Source organism: Pithys albifrons, chromosome Z (genome assembly GCF_047495875.1).
Source record: "Pithys albifrons albifrons isolate INPA30051 chromosome Z, PitAlb_v1, whole genome shotgun sequence".
NCBI lineage: Eukaryota > Metazoa > Chordata > Aves > Passeriformes > Thamnophilidae > Pithys > Pithys albifrons.
Genome location: NC_092497.1, coordinates 2,933,853 through 2,952,526, shown reverse-complemented (window position 1 = coordinate 2,952,526; position 18,674 = coordinate 2,933,853). Strand labels below are relative to the sequence as shown.

Below are 18,674 nucleotides of genomic sequence, written 5' to 3'. Positions count from 1 at the left end.
GGCTCGGGCCTCTCAGTTTTCATCCAGACATTGCTTTCCCTGAACTCCCAGAGGCATTTGGACAGGGCGTTTTGGTCCCAGTCCATTTCTAGTTATTAAGGGTTATGTTTGCTATTTGAAAAACTCCCCTCTCATTATTTGTCTTTCTGTGGTGCTGGATACCAAGACAGCCTGTCTCACTATGAGAAAGAGAATGTACTTTTGTGCCTGGACTGGATTGATTTCCACATCTATTTAAGAAAAAGGTGTAAACCCTTCCAGCCTGAATTATCCTGTGATTCTATGATCACTATTATCTACAAAGCTTCATAGAAATCTCTCACTCTGATGCTTTCTGGGCTGAGCATCTCTAAGCTAAAATGTCTGCTAGCCAAATAAACCATTATTTATCTTCAACACATGCCCTGTTTAAAGTTTGTAATGCTGATATTCACTGGCTACTTCCAAGAAGTCATTGTACTAGAGGGAAGCAATTGCCAAAGTTACAAACTGGGTGACCCAAAAGCTTTTTTCTGTCCCTAATTTATATTAAGATGAACATAAGCCTCAAAAAAATTGAGAAGGGAAGTAGCCAGACAAGCTGACTGCTGTTATTCCTTTTCCAGGACACTGAACCATTTATCTGAAAGATTTCATTAGACTTTCCTACCCATGCCTGCCCTTATAAATATTTCCATTGCCCAGGGGTCTTGGCAATAACAGTAATGTAGCAAAAATTGCCTTAAATCTGTGGCAGGTTAGGCAGGCGGTTCTTCGTAATGCACTAAGCTGTTGTGAGTGAGTTGGCACTGGATGGCCCCAATAAAGATGAAGTGCCTTTTACCATTTGGTTGCAGCAGCTCTCACCCATCCCTGCACTGCTGGTGCAAAGGCTGGGGAGATTTCCACGTGGAACAAGAACCAGGAAAGCCTGTGCTGTTAACAGCTGAATGGAGACTGATGGCAGTGGTGTGGAAACAGTATGTGAATTTGGGGACATGAATGTCCACTGCAGAGGGTACTAATGAGATGACAAGAGCTCTGTACAGCTGGAGGTGTGATAGAGCACCTCCAGCCAGCAGAGATGTGCCAGTACATTCTCAAAGAACAGCACATAACTGTGTGTTACACTTCCTTCTTCTTTATCCAGCCCCAATGAGTTTTTGACACCTTTCACTTATCTTCTGCTGGCAGAAGACAACTCAAAAAACTCATATGATACTTTGTGTTTCTCCTTTAGTGCATTTTCATATCCTTCTAACAGAGATTATCCATCACAGCCATATATAAAAACGTGGGGTTTTTTATGGGCCATGTAGTTTAGGGATATCACTTGCCTTGCCAAATGCAGCAAAACTGCAACTTCTCTCTTGAAGGGTTGCAGATTTCTTGGCTCCCTCTAGAGATTTTTGGTTGATGTTTGCTAATAGAAAGTCTGCTTCACTTTTAAATACAAATGGCTGTGGTCCATTTTCCCACCTACTAGAATTGAATGTTTGGGATTAAATTAGTGGAAAACAGGCCGGTCTGGGCTTGCCCGGGGTCTTGGAAGTGGGATGTCACTGATGGCCAGACTCTCTTGTAAACCAAGTGCACTGCCCCATATGTTGGATATCTCTCTGTGATAGGAAGCAGGGCCAAGAGCTAAAGTTTATTGCACAACCCAGCTGTGTTTCTCACAGAGATTCTTGTCAGCAGCACTTCTGCTACATTTTTTTTTTCACAGCAAACAAGGCTCATGCCTGTTATTAACTAAACACATGAAGGTTTCAATCTTAGCTGAACATGCCTGTCCAGACACCTACTCTGCTATGACAGCTGCAAGTAAAATATCCCCTGAGCAAACACCTCTATGCAGGAACTTTATCTCCAATTATCCAACATCACCTTAGCAAGCAGAGCTCAAACTGTGTGCCCACAAGCTCCCACTCTTCTGATACTCTGGAGGTGCTTTACTGAATAAGATCAGAAGTAGTCAATCAATGAAATTTAAGAGTGATGAGGCCTGTCTCTAAAAGATGGTTAGTGCCATGTTCATTCTTGTGCATACCAAAGCTTTCCAAACCAAGGAAGGCGTCAGGAAGGACCAGGGAAGCACTGAGAAATGGATGGCTGGTGTCATTTGGGAGTTTTTTGACTTACAGAAGCCCTGGTGTCAGATTGGTGTTATAGTGTCTGTGCTGCAGGAAACATGAGATTTTACCTTTTTAGTAAAATCAGGGCATGCAGTGCAGCACTCTGTGCAGCTCACAGCCCATTTCCACCTCTGGCCACATCTGGGCAGACATGGGTCATCCCAAGTTGTTGCAGACAAGTCAGATCCAGTCCCAAACCTATGCAACTACACTAGCGTGGTGCAGAGTCCAAGGTAAGATGCCCACTTTTTGTCTGGGCCTCCAGCACACCAGTTTAGGTCCTGGCATCCCTCAGGCAGCCTCTGGTCCAAGCTGGCTGGCACCTGGACAGCTCAGCAAACGGGAGGAGCAGATGGACGACAGTCAGTGCCTTCCCATCCCAGGTACTTCCCAAGGTGGGTATGGGCATGCTGGTTTGTACTTCTTTCATTGTGCACTTAGTCATGCATTCACCTTAAATAATGTTTAAATTAAATCACTTATTTTTTCAGGAAAGACAAGTTTTGCAGAAATTTCAGCTATGGTTTCCTGCAATGTCCACAGTTCCTCTTGAAGATAATGCAGGGCTTCATATTTTTGTTCAAGATGCCTACCTCTAAAGCCACTGAGGGGCAGGTTAAACAAAACTTAGACAAATAATGGTTTCCCTGGATACACAGTGCTCTCCTTTCCTCTGCTCTGCAGAACCACTTACAAGGGAGCCACTTCTGAATCTATAAAGCAAATAGGAACTAATTTTTGTGTTTCAGTAAAACCATGATCAAAGACCCAAGTGCTTCTTGACTTTATACTAGAATCTGTCATCATTCCATTTCTAGCCAAAAGGTTACTGTACCTGTCTCCATTTTTTTCCAGCTGCATCTCCTCAGTGTTCCCATTGGATCCAAAGACAGTCATAAAGATATTTGTATCAGTACCACCACTTTCGATGTCGCCAGTCACAACTGTGACTTCATAGAGGATCTGGTGAGGATTGGAAACAATCAGAAGGTCTCTTGGTTTCAACAAGGGCAGAGTTATTTCTTTTCAGTAGCTGTTACAGTGCTGTGTTCTGGATTCAAAGTGAGAATAGTGTTGGTAATACTCTGATATGTTGGTTTTTTGCCAAGTGGAGTTTATCCTCGTGACCTCAGCACTGTCTAGAACTACCTGAAGGGAAGTTCTAGCCAGGTGGGGGTTGGTCTCTTCTCCCAGGCACTCAGCAATAGGACAAGGGGGCACGATGGGCTCAAGCTCTGCCAGGGGAAATTGAAGTTGGAGATCAGAAAAAAATTCTTTGCAGAGAGAGTGCCCAGGGATTGGAAAGGGCTGCCCAGAGAGGGGGTGGATTCCCCATCCCTGGAGGTTTTTAAAGTGAGATTGGCCGTGGCACTGAGTGCCATGATCTGGTAAAGGGACTGGAGTTGGACCAAGAGTTGGACTTGATGATCTCAGAGGTCTTTCCTAACCCAATCGATTCTATGATTCTATGATCCTAAGTCAAGGACCTTTTTTTCCTTGTCTTATGCTCTGTCACAGGGGAGGTGCACAAAAGAAATTGAGGTGGACCATAGCTGGCATAGGTGACCTGATCTGACCAAAGGGATATTGCACACCACTGAGTGTCATGCCTAGTATAGAAACGGGGGAGAGTTACCTGAAGGGGCCATCTGGGTTTGGGAAGGGTCTGGCATTGGTCAGTGGGTGGTGAGCAGTGTGCATCACTTACTTTCCCCCTTTTTAATTATTTACCATTATTATTGTATTTTACTTTATTTTCAGTTAGTAGACCATTCACACCTCATCATACAAGTTTTACTCCAGTTCTCCTCCCCATTGCACAAGGGTGCAAGGGTAAGAAAGGAGGGGCAAAGTGAGTGACTGCATGGTGTCTCATCTCCATCTGGTCTTAATACCATGAAAAAGGGCTCATTTCAACAGCTGCCCTTAAACAAGGCAAAAGCCTGGGCAAAATGGTAGACAGGCTTTGCTGGAGATCTACTTGTTTTTCAGAAAAGGCTACAACGCAGCTTCTTGCTTTCCCTCCACACCTTGCCTCTCAGAGGAAACGTTTGAGATTGAAACTTATACGGGACCTTGGTCTTTGCATCATCTGTGGCTTTTTCTGCAGATTTTCTCAGTCTACATACACTCAGAAAGAGACACATTCATTGTGGCAAACATAACAATCATAGAATTGTCAGGTGGTTTGCATTGGAAGGGACCTTTAAAGGTCATCTAATTCCACCCCCCTGCTATGGGCAGGGATACCTTCCACTGTCCCAGGTTGCTCCAAGCCCTATCCAACCTGGTCTTGGACACTTACAGGGATGACGTACCCACCATGCCACTGAGCAAACTGCCAGTGTCTCACCACCCTCAGCACAAAAATTTTCTTCCTTATATCTAATCTAACTTGACCATCCCTCAGTTCTAAACCATTATCATGATGCCGTGAATGACCCTTCCCCCAAAAAACAGGACTTCGAGCCACGTTAGTGTAGGGTAAGATAAAAAGTAAAGGTCCTTTAATATCACAGGGCCTACAGCCCACAGGAATACATGATGACATGCATGTGTCTCAGTTCTTGTTTCTATGGCTTTTATAATAAGATCCCTCCAATCATTGCTTTACACATTTCTCAGTCCAGCCCCAGTCCCACCCCCTGGTCCAACCCCCTGGAATTGGGTCTGGGGTCGTCAGGACCCTCTGTCTTCATCAGCTCTTCTTCCTCAGGCACACAAAGGTCTCTTGGAGTTCATCCAATTCTGGCTTTTGGGTCACTCTGACCTATGTTTATGTTTCATTCTGTAGGCCTTCTGATATCCTTCAGCTCTTTACCTTGGAAAGGAGTCTAAACAAGATTACTTAACTAAAGGAATTTGAGCTCCCTGTTCTGGGACAGGGGTAGTGATAGAAAGGCATTAAACTTAAACTGTTAGAAATATTAACCCTCTAAAAATCTACAACTACTGTGTTCCTAAAATCTACAAAATGTGAAAATCAGAACAAAAACCCTTTCGGCATCAATCACCTATCCTATTGCAACAGCAGCAATCAAGACCTCTTAAACTGCTCAACGGAGTCACAACCATCATATCAGTGTCTGGGTCTCCAACCCTCTGCTACTGGCATCTCCTCCAGGTCACCTCCCAGCACTCTAGACCCCTGTAACGAATCAAAATCTTGCTAATTAAAAAAAAAAAAAACCACAACAAACAAACAACAAACAAACCATCTCCCAAAGGCACAATTGCTTCTTTTTCTCGACTGCAAAATGTTTCCCCTAAGTGTTCAGTGTTCATCTGGACAACATCTAGTCCAAGATCACTAATAGTTTTGAAGTCTGTACATTGGAACACTCTCTAAGGCATAAAAATGCAGATATCCTATTCTCTCACTGCTGCATTGAACACAGAGTGTTCCCAGACCTCATGCTCTGAAGCCATGCCAATTTGTGAAAAGATGTTTTGTATCATTTTCACCTTATTAGCCTAATTTTGTTCTTTTCTTGCGACATGGGAATAATAAGGCTCGGAATAAACATGTCAAAAATGTGCAAGTCTCAGTGGCTGTCAGGGCAATTAAGATTTTTAGGCCACTTAGATGCTTTCAAGATCATAGCTATGGTAACAAGACTTCTGGATTTAAGAAGTGAAAGAATATCAAAAAGCAGCTCCAACAAAGCATATTTCATATAGTGCACTGCCAGTTTTACTGGCCTGAATTGTGACTGTCACATAAATAAAGAGTGCAAAGGAATAACATAATAAAAAAATATTTTTCATGTTTGATCCTGAGTAACCTGTCCATCACATCTTCATCTGCACACATTTTAAATCAGGAAGGAGAAGAAAAACTATAGGAAGGAGAAGAAAAACTGTTTTATAGATGCGTTAAAGGCTCATAATGACTGTGGTGGACATCGAGTAATTTCTCTAGGTATGGGAGGGCAAATACTCAATTTAAAGCAAAAAAGAGGGAATATCAAGCCAAGAAGGAAATTCAGTCAAAATGGGTATGTATGGCTACACAAGAGTCAGGAAAGCAAAATTAAAACGAAACACCTATTAATTTTCCCAAAGATTCTAAACATATTAGTTGTCTTTGAAGTCTAAAGAACCCTGTTAGACTCAGTTTCTAACTACAGATATTTATGAGGGAACAGTCCCAAATTCCCTCTAGTAGGACACTGGTCAGAACCTCAAATGCTCACTTCTGATTTCATATCCCAGGCATCTCCTTGTATTTCTTTCAAGCTTTTCAGCAAGTTTCTGGCCCAACATCATAGAAAAAAAATTGTAGTTAGATGTGTCTATTTTTGGCATGCTTATGAAAATAAATATTCACGATTGTCCTTTTAAAGGAAGATTGAACATAACTCCTCATTAACATCCACCTCAATGCACAGGCAAGCCATCAGGTCACTAACAGGAGTTTGAAAACCTTATCCACAGGGTTAAATGACAGATGAGACATTTTTATGAGATTGGTTTCGACCTTGGTATTCAGTGTCAGGGAGGTTTTTTTTCCCTCTTAGGTCAATTCCACCACTGAAATCTGCGTTGATTTGTTGAATCTTTCACAGATGCTAAAAATGTTATCAAGTTTTTGGGTGTCTAGGGAACAGGAATGATTTCAGGAGAATATCTTTAGCTTGAGAAGCAAGAGCAGCATAAAGAAAAATTAATGTACTTTGAAAGTGTAGCCTGACTGTAAATAGAAGCACCTCTATAGAGATTTTAAATTGCTATACAGGTATTAAACACGGTATTACTGTCACATTCATCCAGAGTCTTATTTCTGTCATAAATCTCACATCAAAAATCAGCATAGCTCAGCTTTCCAAATTGTACTTGGTTGAAATATGCTATAGCAGATATTACTTCAAAATTCATATATATGGATGAAAAGACTACAGAGTTTCTTTTCATTACTTATTCAACTTGAATCAGTTATTCTTTTCAAAGATCAAGCTTACAAATATCTCCATGTTTCAACAACTTCCAATAATTATTAGTTTCTAACTGGATTCAGTTTCCCTACCCCCTATTAGAAAATCCAATGTGAAGCCACACTATGAAGAGACTAAAATATTACAATATAATTTATATATAATTAAATAATAAAAGATAAAAATATTTATTTATACACACACACACACATATAATATAATTAAAATATTTCCACTACTCTAATATGATGAGTTGGAAGCATTTCTTGCAGCTTGCAGCTGCTCCCACCCTATGGGCACCAGGTGATGCAGTTGATGCTCCAGGTGTGTTGACAAAACAAGGACATGCTACTGAACTTTGTAGTACCTGCTCTGCACTCCCATCCACACCATGGCTGCATCCCTCCAGCCTTAATACAGCTTCAAGTAGTAACAATTCTAAACCATGCCTAATGATTTTGCTAAAGAAACAACATAGAAAAGGAGAGCAAAGGCTCAAGCCACTTGCAGGAGTCAAGGTTTGAGAGCTGCTGACACAAATGTCCCTGCAGCAGCTAAAGATACGAGGTGAGCCTGGTGCCTACCTTGATGCCAATGTTGACACATTCTGCATCCAGGATGTTGAGGATTCGCGAGGTGAGCCCATCACCTTTGTCTCTGGCCAGCCAACACTTACAGACAAAGTTGTACATGACGCCCTTGGTGGGCACTACGATGGTGAGCTCTTCCATCAGCCAGCAGCTCTCAGGTGTAGCACCATCATGCCCCACCTGTGGGAGTCAGAGGGAAAACACCTCCTGGTTAAAGGGGTGTCTTTGGAGGAGACACTCTGGTCGGGTGATTTAACCAGCGATGGAGGACTAAGAGCCTGTGTATTCCATCACACAAACCACTTCCACAGTGGAATCACAGAATGTTAATGGTTGGAATGGATCTCAAAAACCAAGTAAGCCAAATGCCCCCCTGCCATGTGCAGGGACACCTCCCACTAGACCCAATTGCTCAAGGCCTTATCCAACATGGCTTTGAGCACTGCCAGGAATGGGGCATCCACAACCTCCCTGGGAAACCTGTGTCAGTATCTTACCTCCCTCATAGTAAAAAATTTCTTCTTATTTAATATAAATTTCCTCTCTTTCAATTTTACTCATTACCCTGTGTCCTGTCACTACAGATCCTGACAAAGAGTCCCTCTCTGGCTTCCTGGTACTGGAAGGTTTGAGGGAGCTCTGGAATAATGCCATTGCTGTCCAACAGGCAAGATGTCAGTGTAAGTGGTGGCTGATGTAGGCAAGGAAGCTCAGGCCATTAGCTTCTGAGAGCCTGGGGGAACACAGGACACTTCCAGTTCCAAAAAAAAGCAAGGAAGGCTCGCCTGACCTACATGAAAACATGCCCAGTCTTTCACCATCCTGCTCCTGCTCCACTGGGCTCTATCTGCTCATTTCCAGTTGTCAGCAGATCCATTTCTCGACCCTTACAAGCCCTTCCACTGCTGTTACCACACTTTTGAAGTGACTATCCAAAGCTTCATAGCCAAGAGGAAAGATGTAGCTCAGCAAACACCCACATATGTTATTCAACACTCCTTCCCTTCCCAATCCACATATAAGGCAGCTATATGTATGAGGCTGTTTCTCTGCTTCCTATCTGCTTAGATGGCAAAGGCTCCATGTTTATACAGGAGAAAACTTCCAGCTGTACCGAGTTGATTTTCAAGGACCACCTCCTCTAGACTCAAGAATGATTCACCCTAGAGAGCATGAAGTCACTCTAGAGCAGACACAAGCCTGCATGGATGAACACTGAGCTCCTGAAAAAATTTAGGTGGATAAAGGAAGCCTGTTAGAGCTTAGTAGCTCAAACAGAGGACCTGGAGAAATAGAGACACTGCACAATTGTGCAGGGATGAGTCTGGGAAAGCCAAAGCCCACATGGAGCTGAATCTGGCAAGGGCCATGAAGAGCAATAAGTAGTTGCTACAGGTTTATCATGAGCAAAAGAATGACAACGGTGCAAATTTCTCCAAGAAACTGAATGTCCTTCTTAAAGAAGATGGGCAGTTCATCCTAGGGAAGACTCAGAAGCAAAGTTATGTATCCCAGATGATGTACAAATCTCAGTCAGACAGTCATTGAAATGAGCTACCGGCACATAAAAGGTTGAATAAAAGACCTACACCCACTTTTCAGAGCAAGTGTTGCTTGTGTCACTACTAGCAAAATGAAGTCCATAGTTCTAGCTGGTTTTTGTTTTTAAATTATTAGTGTATTATTTAAGGTGTCTCAGAAAATAATTTTTAATAACAGATTCATCTAGGGTGATACGTCTGTGATATCTTCTTTTTTTTCCCCAAAAAACAATTATCTTTTTTATCTGACTGTCTCAGCCATCACTGTTATTAGGAGTATTATTGCTATACTAATGTCTGTGCAGCTGCAGAAAATTAGAGCTAACCACTAGGGAAATTCAAGTCTACAATGGATGCATTAATCCTCCAATTCTTGGGATGTGAGGTGAATGGGAATATGACACTTGCCTTCCCATTCCCTCTCTGCCAGTTTGGCTGGGCTTCTCCAAACTCAAAGCGTCTCTAGGAGTCTACATGCATCCTCTAGTCTAGAGATATGTTGTAGCATGGCATGGATGAAGCAGTGTGGAAAGTTCAGGACCATGGTTCTGCAGTTAAGCAGAGACAGACAAAGCAGCTAGAGGGAAAATCCCAATGAGCCTATTAGAATTTGCTGATCTTTTGGGTTTATTGCACACTGCCTAAGTCACAAAATTCCAGAATGCTTTGGCCTGGAAGGGACCTTAAAGATCATCCAGTTCCAACTCCCTGCCATGGGCAGGGACACCTTTCACTAGTCCAGGAGGCACCAAGCCCAGTCCAACCTGGACATGAACAATTCCAGGGATAGGACAGTTTCTCTGTGTAAAGCGTCATATCAAGACATTTCTAGATACCGGATTTCTACATAAAACTTGAACTGCTTTGGTGTCTGTGACTGGCCAGAACAAAATATCCTTTGCATCCAGCTGTCTTGGAGAACCTGTGCACAAGCAGATTTCCAAGAACCTCAAGAAAACCGTTGTAAATTCTGGCATAAATTCAGCCAGTTCCAAGTCTTACTTATGGTTGAACTTTCAGAGCGCAGCACCAGGATTTACCTTCAGTTCCAGGAAAACCTTTAGACAGATTATGACAATACAATGAGTGATCTCAAGTCATGGCCATACCAGCAGTGTAGCCTGGATGTACATACCAATATCATAACAAGTTGTTTGGGATGAGATGTTTGAATTAAATAAGAATGACAGAATTTCAAAGGCAGGTATATCCTTGGGCTGTTTGAAAACCGTTGTAATTTGTTTCTACTGTCCTTGAGAGACTGTAGAGTAATTCACAGAGACTGCAGAGTACCTCACAGGGGCTGCTGAGTACTTCACATCACTAAGGTGCAGAGTTTGTACTGAGCAGCTCACAATCACATAGAAACCTAACTCAATGGCAAAATGTGAGAGAATTTTTTTGTGGAAAGAAGGAAGGAAAAGGTATTCCCCAAATGGATTTCCTACTTATTCTGAAAGGATCAGAGAATACTACAGAGACCTGAGGGTCAGGTCCCTAGTCACCGAAGGATTGGACTTTCATTTGTATATCCTTGATTTCAGTGTGTGTTCGTGATGCGGAAAGGCTCTGAATCAGAAGAGGTTTATAAAAGTAAACCAATGCAGGGCTGTCCTGGACATACCTGTGTCTCTCTGCAGCAACAGCAGTCTAGGAACAGAGATACTTTCATTCATTAGGAGGAGAAATATTGAAACTTGTTTTGAAAACACTGTATAAAGTGTCTACACCAAATAACCAGTGTTATTTATTTTCATGTCAATATGTCTACACCAGCAGTAAATATCTGTAGGCTTACAAGACAGGTATAAATGGGCCCCTATCAAATGACTTCATGTTCTGCTGTTTCTGCTTTCACTGGAGTGTATTTGCAGGAGAATAGTACCAAACTAGAAGTGGCATCACGTTGCAAATCCTGAAATTCTACTAAATGGTACAGTCTGCTGTCTGGGTTATAGAGAGCACTCCTGGAAACCTAATCCTCTCACTATGCTATTTTCACATGGTAACTCATATTCAGAACTTTTCACCTTCTACAGAAGCAGACAAATGCCAAATTTAAGAACGAACTGTTCCTCACTTTTCCCAAGTAGATAACTAGCAATTTTCTGCAATGTCCCTGAACACTGCAATTTTCTACAAGGAAAATGCGGATGGATTCCATGGCAACCATGGCAGACTGGCACATCGATATCATTGCTGGGACATGGATCAGCAAGAAGGAACCTTCCAAGCAGAGGGCACTGCGTGAAGGAGGGCAGAAGGCCAGGAGCAGATGGCTCCTCCAGCCACGAGCTGGGAGGCTACAAACAGAAAGGGAAAAGTGACCAAGGAGTGAGGCAGCAGACTGGTGAGATCACTGAGGAGGGGGGTGAAAGAATGCAGAAGAGCAACAACCAGCTTGAAAAATATACGTTATTTCTTTTTCTAGCTCTCCACATCTGATTTGCAACCTTTTATCTTCTTTCCCATTTGTATTCCTTTTCAAGTTAATTTTTGCATTGTCCCTGCCTATTTCAGTGTGTCTGCTTCTACTCTTCTATTCTCTATCCCTTCCTCACCCTACTCACTGTCTTCCAACATCTCTAGCTATTTCTTTCTTCAGCCTGCTCTTCCTGTCTTTCTGGCACTGCGGTATGTCTTTCCTCCCTCTCTGTCCCAGCCCATGGCTGTTTCCACATGCACACAATCTGGAAGAGAAGGATTTATACACTTGATTCACTGTCAAAGTTTGACCTCAAGATGGGCTAGATAGAAAGCGCCACTAATGCTCATAATAACCAGGCACTTGGAGTGCATTAAGAAAATGGCTTGATAATAAACTCAAATCTAATAAGGAGACTTCTCAAGGTGTCAGAATTCATTCCTTGAATGAAAGGTGAGTGTCTCAGTCTGTCAGCCACTACAGCAGGATTTGCAACTGCAAAGATATTCCAATTAGTTAGGATGTCTCTCTTTGTATTTTTTCCCTAGTCTCATCCCAAATATACAAGCACACACATCAGCTGGTCAGTTTACTTCCACAGAGGGCATGGGGAAAAAATTAAATTAAATAGGCTCCTGAAGTCCTCAGATGTGGGTTTCAGCCCTCAAGGGGTTGGAGTAAGCTTTCATGAGACAGAATTGCCATATGAAGTAAGAATGGTGTACGTAAACACTCTGGAATATTCCTATGAAGCTTAAGCTCAACAATGGAAAGCCTATGAAAATTGTGCCTCCCTGAGCCATTACAGAAAGAATGGTTCCTGTACCAAAATCTGTTAGTGCATGTTACTAACAAATGATGATTAATTTTCTTCTCTAAGCCTGGGTCCTCCAAGCTGTGAAAACAATTTTCATGTTTAGCTCGAAAATTACACAAAATGTATTTCTCACTACAGGCACAATTTATGAAATCCAACTGGAAGTAGTGAAAAAATCAAGGAAAATGACTGAAGAAGAATTGCATCCTGGGAACCTTCACTGAATCTGTCAATAAAAGGGGTTTAGTAAGAAAAAACAGTGCCAGAGATGGTACAAAACTGAAACATGTTAAAATGTCTTCATAATTCTCAGTTATCTTCTGCCTCACAAGAATCCTGGGTTTGTGCAACGTGAAGCATACTTATTTTCAGGTTCAGACATACCTGAAATCTCATTAGCATATCTCTGTTTATGTTCCTTTTAGACCCAAGAGCCTCTCCTTCACTGCTAAGAACAAGAGGAACATGCACTTTCTTTGGCCATGTATTTCATATACCCCCAGAACTCGTGCTGCACTCACATTACCTCCACTTTTTTGATCTCTCCGACATCCAGGCCCCAAACTGAGAATTTCTCTACAGAGCCATCCGCAAACTCATCTTTCCCTTCTGGGAGGTCCAGCCACAGCCTCTCTGTCTGCACTTTCTGGGGACCCATGATGATGATGTACACTCGGCTGTCAGTGCTGGAGTCATACTCTGTGCCCGTTGTGATGGTGATGTGGTATGGGATCACTGCAACAAACAGACGTTTATTCATCAGAAAACTCACACATACCCATTTATGTGAGACTTGAGGAAACCAGGGACTCATCCAATCAGAGGGAGCAGTTGTGCATGTTAAATAGGTTCACATCCCATTGAATTCATTTGGAGAAGTGATAACATCATGCTTTGTTGGGTTACAAGTGTGCTTCGGAGACTACTTTCCCATGGCACACTTGGGACTGAATTCTGCAAGGGTTAATTTCCCCAGACAACTCTACAGGCTGCAAGAAGGTTATAAGTCCAGATTTCTTCCTAATGGATGACAGAACAGCAAAGGGCTTGAATCCTTATTGACACCAAGAGACCTTCCTGAAGATGAGTCTGAGCATCTAAATCTTAAACAGGCTATTAGGCCAAAACGATCTTACACTCCCTGTTCAATAAAGACAAATAAATCCATGCTGACTCCAAGGTAAGCCATCACTGACTGAATGTCCCAGTACAACCACAAATGCTCTCCTTTGTGTCTCATTCAAGGATTGCTGTGATCTATGGGGCAGCTCAGGGTTTCAGTATCACTTTACAAATCCAGGCAGACAGAATAATCCTTGTATTAAAGGTAACTTGCTCAGTAATTCTGTGCATTACATAATAATTTTGGTTAGGGAAAAAAACCTTCAGGCCAAGGCTTGGGAAAGGGAAGATGGTTTTTCTGTGGTTTTCAGAAATTTCAGTTCAGCTGCTAAAAGGGAGGAAGTGCCAGACTGCTTTTCAAGGGCTTTCCAAAAGCTCATTTGGGTAAGCCAAGCAGGCGGTGCAGAATTAGTTGCTGAATACTCGTTTGATTTCTCAGAACATTTGTGCAAGGCTGTTCAAGCAGTTCTGACAAGACTCAGAGCTCTGAAACTTGCTTCGTCACAGACCTAAAACAGCCTGGCTTCATCATCACTTTTGATTTAGGGAAAAAAACCAGTTTAGATATTGACAAAAAATTTGGTTGGTTTTCAAATTACCAAAGATTGATATGTAATTCTGCTTTATAATGACCAACAACATTTCTGAGACGGTGGGTGTACTAGACACTCAGAATATATGTGCAACATCAAGGAAGGCACAAATTCATGCTGACCAAATCTGTTCTTACCTCTGGACCGAGCAGAAACCAAAGAGATTCATTCAGCCCCAATTAGAGGACTTTGTGCACCAACACAAAATGAACTGATGATTAGGCAAGATTTATTCCCCCCTTTATGGCATAATTTACATTTCAGTGTGTGCATCAGCATAATTATATGCAATGCATTTAGCAGGAAAAAGGGTTTTGCTGTAGTCAAGGCAGATTTTACAAGAATATATTGAGGGGGTCATGTTTAGAACACCTTCAGACTTTCAAATAAAGTATATTTCGAATAGGGACAAGTTTTCTTTTACACAGTTTTTGTCCCATTCTCCTGTGACAGACTAAGTTCAGCACTTCCAGCTGATGTCAAATCCTCAAAACAAAGTACTTGAAGCATCTATAAAAAAAGAAGTAAGAACTATGACATTTCCCACTTAAAATAATGGATACAGAGATATAGAGTAGCTTTATACCACACACCAGGAAATACTGCTGTTCTTCCTTTGAAAAACTGGGAAAGGGATCCTCTAATTTGTTTATCTCCCTTCCCTGTTGCCTTATTTCTCTGGGAATCTTAGTTCCCTTTTTTCCAAACATAGGAGAATGCAAAACCTGGGGCAAGTGGCCACATCAGGACACCACAGGCCCTTTGCCCTGTTTCCTTGAGTCCCAGAGCAGAGTTCAGGCTGCTCGAGGGTACATGTTCCCCTCACAGCAGGCTGTGTTTCCTTAGGGATACATCCATATAATCTCCAGAACTATCTTCCAGCATGGAGCACGGTTCCCAGTTCAGACCTAAGCAGGATCCAAACCAAGAGGACCTTTCCTTGTGCTCCATCCTCACACCGTCCTCAAATGCATTTGCCAGTTTGGTCATTGCAGAGTCAGGACTGGGCTGCTCAGATCTTCACTCCCTTTCCCAGGCAACTCCCAACACCACTTCCCTAATCAACTCATTAGCAGCTGGCTTTTTGTCCAGTTAAGGAGGTGGCTGCCTGGTTCACACAGTCCATCTTATCTGATATTACTTCAGAAAACAGTTTCCTAAATGGAGCCATGTCAGTGAGCAGAGATAGTGGTGATGACAAGCTCCAGGACTCAGAGAAGAAAGACCACTCTGGCACAATGGGGATGGTAGAAACTGTCCTAGCTCTGCTGGAGAAGAGCTCTCATGGGAAATTCTGATGTTCTAACCATTACTTGTGAAACTACGCTGAATGCCAACACGGCAGATGTTATCCATTGTCCCACCACAGAAGTAATATGGGAACATGGGAATCACTTATTTTTCATTTGAGCACAATGTGGGATTACAAAAGACACATGGGTTGCAGACCAGGTTAAGCAATGTGCAGCATTATGTCTGTCACCAGATGAAAGGTGTGGGACATACCACCCAGGCATCACATCACAACAAGCTACTGGACATCAAATGAGTTCAAGTAGTCATCTGTGTGAGTCCTCTTGGATAGGTTCTGGTTGGAAGCTATCTTAAACTCCTAAGGCAAATTATGTAATTTACACTTCTTGTAACATGGAAATTTAAGATAAGTTTAAGTAGTTTGCACTTGCTGTGGATTAAGAGCACACAGACAGAGAGTAACTGTGATGCTGCCCAGTTAGTTGTTACAACACAGTATTGTAACATCTAAAATCTTAATCTAAAGCTAAAAGACTCCATGTGGAATGTCAAAAAACTGTAGGTGCAATTTAGCTGGTAAGTCTTTGCCCTGGAACACAAAGGTGGTCAAGGAAATAGTATATAAATCATAGAAACACAGACTCATGAGAAGCATAGGTTGTAAGAGACCTTAAAGCTCATCTTGTTCTACTCCCCTGCAGTGGGCAGGGGCAAATTCCACTAGCCCAGGTTGCTCCAAGCCCCATCCAGTCTGGCCTCAGACACTTCCAGGGATGTGGCAGCCACAGCTTCTTTGGACAACCTGTGCCAAGGCCTCACCACTCTCAAGGTAAAGACTCAATATCCCATCTAATTCTACTCTCTTTCAGTCTGAAACTATTCCCCCTTCTTCTGTCACTATCTGCTCTTATAAAAAGTCTGTCTCCATCTTTCTTGTAGCTCTCCTCAGGTGCTGGAAGGCTGCAATTTATGTCACCACTCTCACCCACCAGCACCCTCAAGTCCTTCTCCCCAGGGCTGTTCTCCGTCTGCCCATCCCTAGCCTGGACTGATCCTGGGGACTGTCCTGACCCAGGTGTAGCACCTTGCACTTGGCCTTGTTAAACCTCATGTGATTGTGAGGTAATGAAGTTAAAAAGAAAATGTTGATATGCTGGCGGAAGTTAACCATACATATGAACTTCTGCTAAAGTACACTCATCTTCCAGACTCCCTTCACAGCCAGTACAGAGACAAAACCTGTACAATTTGCCCACTTCTTATTGGTGCCAGCAAAGCAAGACTAGTCTCCCCGTGTGAAGTTGGCCTTTGCAGGCACAGACTGGCATATTTCACTTTTTATAAAGTGAAATCCATAAACAGATTTTTCTTTTATGTTCAGCTTTGCCTTGTCTCAGAAACAGGAGTCTAAAGATGAAATCCTACACTAGTGTCACAAAATCTTTCCCATCAGTTATTTGAACAGAAAACTCAATTCAGAGCTCATGGACTTGCTGCTTTTCAGCAGACCTTGCTTCTCTGCCCAGATATAAAACAGACAAACTTCCAGAAAAGAACTGAGCAGACTCCATCAAAGCTATTTTCTGAGAGCCAAGAAACTTGTCTGTACTATTGCTCAGCTCCCCATATCCCACTCCCCTTCCAACACAACAGCTGTTGTGATGCTGCTACATGTGGTAAGGAAAAAACCTGAAGGGCTCTAAAATAAATCATATTTAAGCTCATATGAAACAGACATCCTTGGTGATGAAACACTGCTAACCTCATCATGAAAAGGGAAGATGGCTCAAATGAGGAAAATAAGGTCTCAAGAAATTCAAAGTCACCTTTGGTAATTCATATCTAATATGCTACATGAAATACCATCTTGAGTAGGTCAAAGAAAGAGGTTGGAAACACTGAAGTTGCTATGAAATTCATGGCTTATTCCACTGCTGGGGTCAGAGAGCTATAGGAAAAGCAACAAACACGGAAACACAAGCCCTGATCCAGCCTTTCCCAAAGGAGTCATGACATAAGAAGAAAAATAATTTGCTCTGCGTCTCCTTGATCTTCAGCAGGATGAACACAACTTCCCAAGCACTGAAAACCAGGTTGCATGCATGAAACCAAGCACTCATGTGTGCTCACTCACTTGAGCCTTCTTCTGCTGCCTTGACCAGTCTGGATTTTTTGGTCTCCTTCAGGTTTGCGTTGCTGTCCTGACTGGACACACTGAGAGAGGAGCCATCCAGGCTGTTTCGCTCGCCATCGTAGCTCTGTTTGGAAGGCATGTAAGGGAAAATCATGAGGTACCACTTTGCTCAGTGCAGCTCAAATCAATGTGACTTGTAATTTACTACCAGTCATCCTCATTGGTAACCTTGACAGGACATTTTGGATGTATGTTATAATAAAATAATAATATAATAAAAGTAGATCTAACAGACTTTGATGGTGAGTTGTTGCTTTTTCTCTGCTACCCATGTGAGCAGCAGGAAACTCGTATGTAGCAGTGCCAGATTTCATGGAATCACAGGACAGCTTAGATTGGAAGAGACCTTAAAGATGATCTCATTCCAAATCCACTGCCATGGGCAGGGGCAATTTCCACTAGCCCAGGTTGCTCCAAGCCCCTCCAGTCTGGCCTTGAACAATTCCAGGGATGAGGCAACCACAGCTTCTCTGGGCAACCTGTGCCTGGGCCTCACTACCGTCAAGGTAAAAACCTTTTTCCCAGTATCCCATCGAAACCTATTCTCTTTCAGTCTGAAGGCATTCCTCCTTGCCCTGTCACTGCCTGCTCTTATAAAAAGTCCCTCTCCATCTCTCTTGTAGGCTCCATTCAGGCACCGCAAGGCCATAATTAGGTCACCCTGAAGCTGCCTCTTTTCCAGGCTGAACAATCCCAATTCTCCCAGCCTTCCCTCATAGCAGAGCTGCTCCATCACTCTGATCAGCTTGGTGCCTCCTCTGTACTCGCTCCAGCAGCTCCATATCCCTATGCTGTTGTTCCCCAGTGCTAGAGGTAGCTCTGCAGGTGGGGCATCACCTGAGGTAACAAAGGGGCAGAATCCCCTCCTGCCCTGCTGTCTGTGCTGTGAGACCAGCCCAGGGCACAGGGGGTTTCTGGGGTGGGGTATGTCCAGCCTTTCCCCCACCAGCATCCCCAAATCCTTCTGCTGCTCAATAGGTATAGGTCAAAGAACACAAGGTAAAGTACTGCAAAGCAGAATGATCTATTCTACCTGAGGGCCTACTGACAATGTGTTTGATGTCATTGTTCAGTAAATGTGAGGTCTTAC

The 18,674-nt window shown here is 42.8% G+C and overlaps 2 protein-coding genes across 2 annotated transcripts in view; both read right to left on the bottom strand.

Moving 5' to 3' along the window:
* Positions 1-17,587, bottom strand: part of LOC139684523 (lipoxygenase homology domain-containing protein 1-like) — a 53,816-nt gene extending 36,229 nt beyond the window's left edge. Inside the window, exons 1-3 of the mRNA XM_071580559.1 lie at positions 17,525-17,587; positions 12,948-13,156; positions 2,950-3,077 (exon numbers count right to left, since the gene is read on the bottom strand). Coding sequence (XP_071436660.1) covers positions 2,950-3,077; positions 12,948-13,156; position 17,525 — 338 coding nt within the window. The 5' untranslated portion in view covers positions 17,526-17,587. The remainder of the gene's footprint in view (positions 1-2,949; positions 3,078-12,947; positions 13,157-17,524) is intronic.
* Positions 17,573-18,674, bottom strand: part of LOC139684625 (lipoxygenase homology domain-containing protein 1-like) — a 102,557-nt gene continuing 101,455 nt past the window's right edge. The window contains exons 31-32 of the mRNA XM_071580755.1: positions 17,639-17,648; positions 17,573-17,595 (exon numbers count right to left, since the gene is read on the bottom strand). Coding sequence (XP_071436856.1) covers positions 17,573-17,595; positions 17,639-17,648 — 33 coding nt within the window. The remainder of the gene's footprint in view (positions 17,596-17,638; positions 17,649-18,674) is intronic.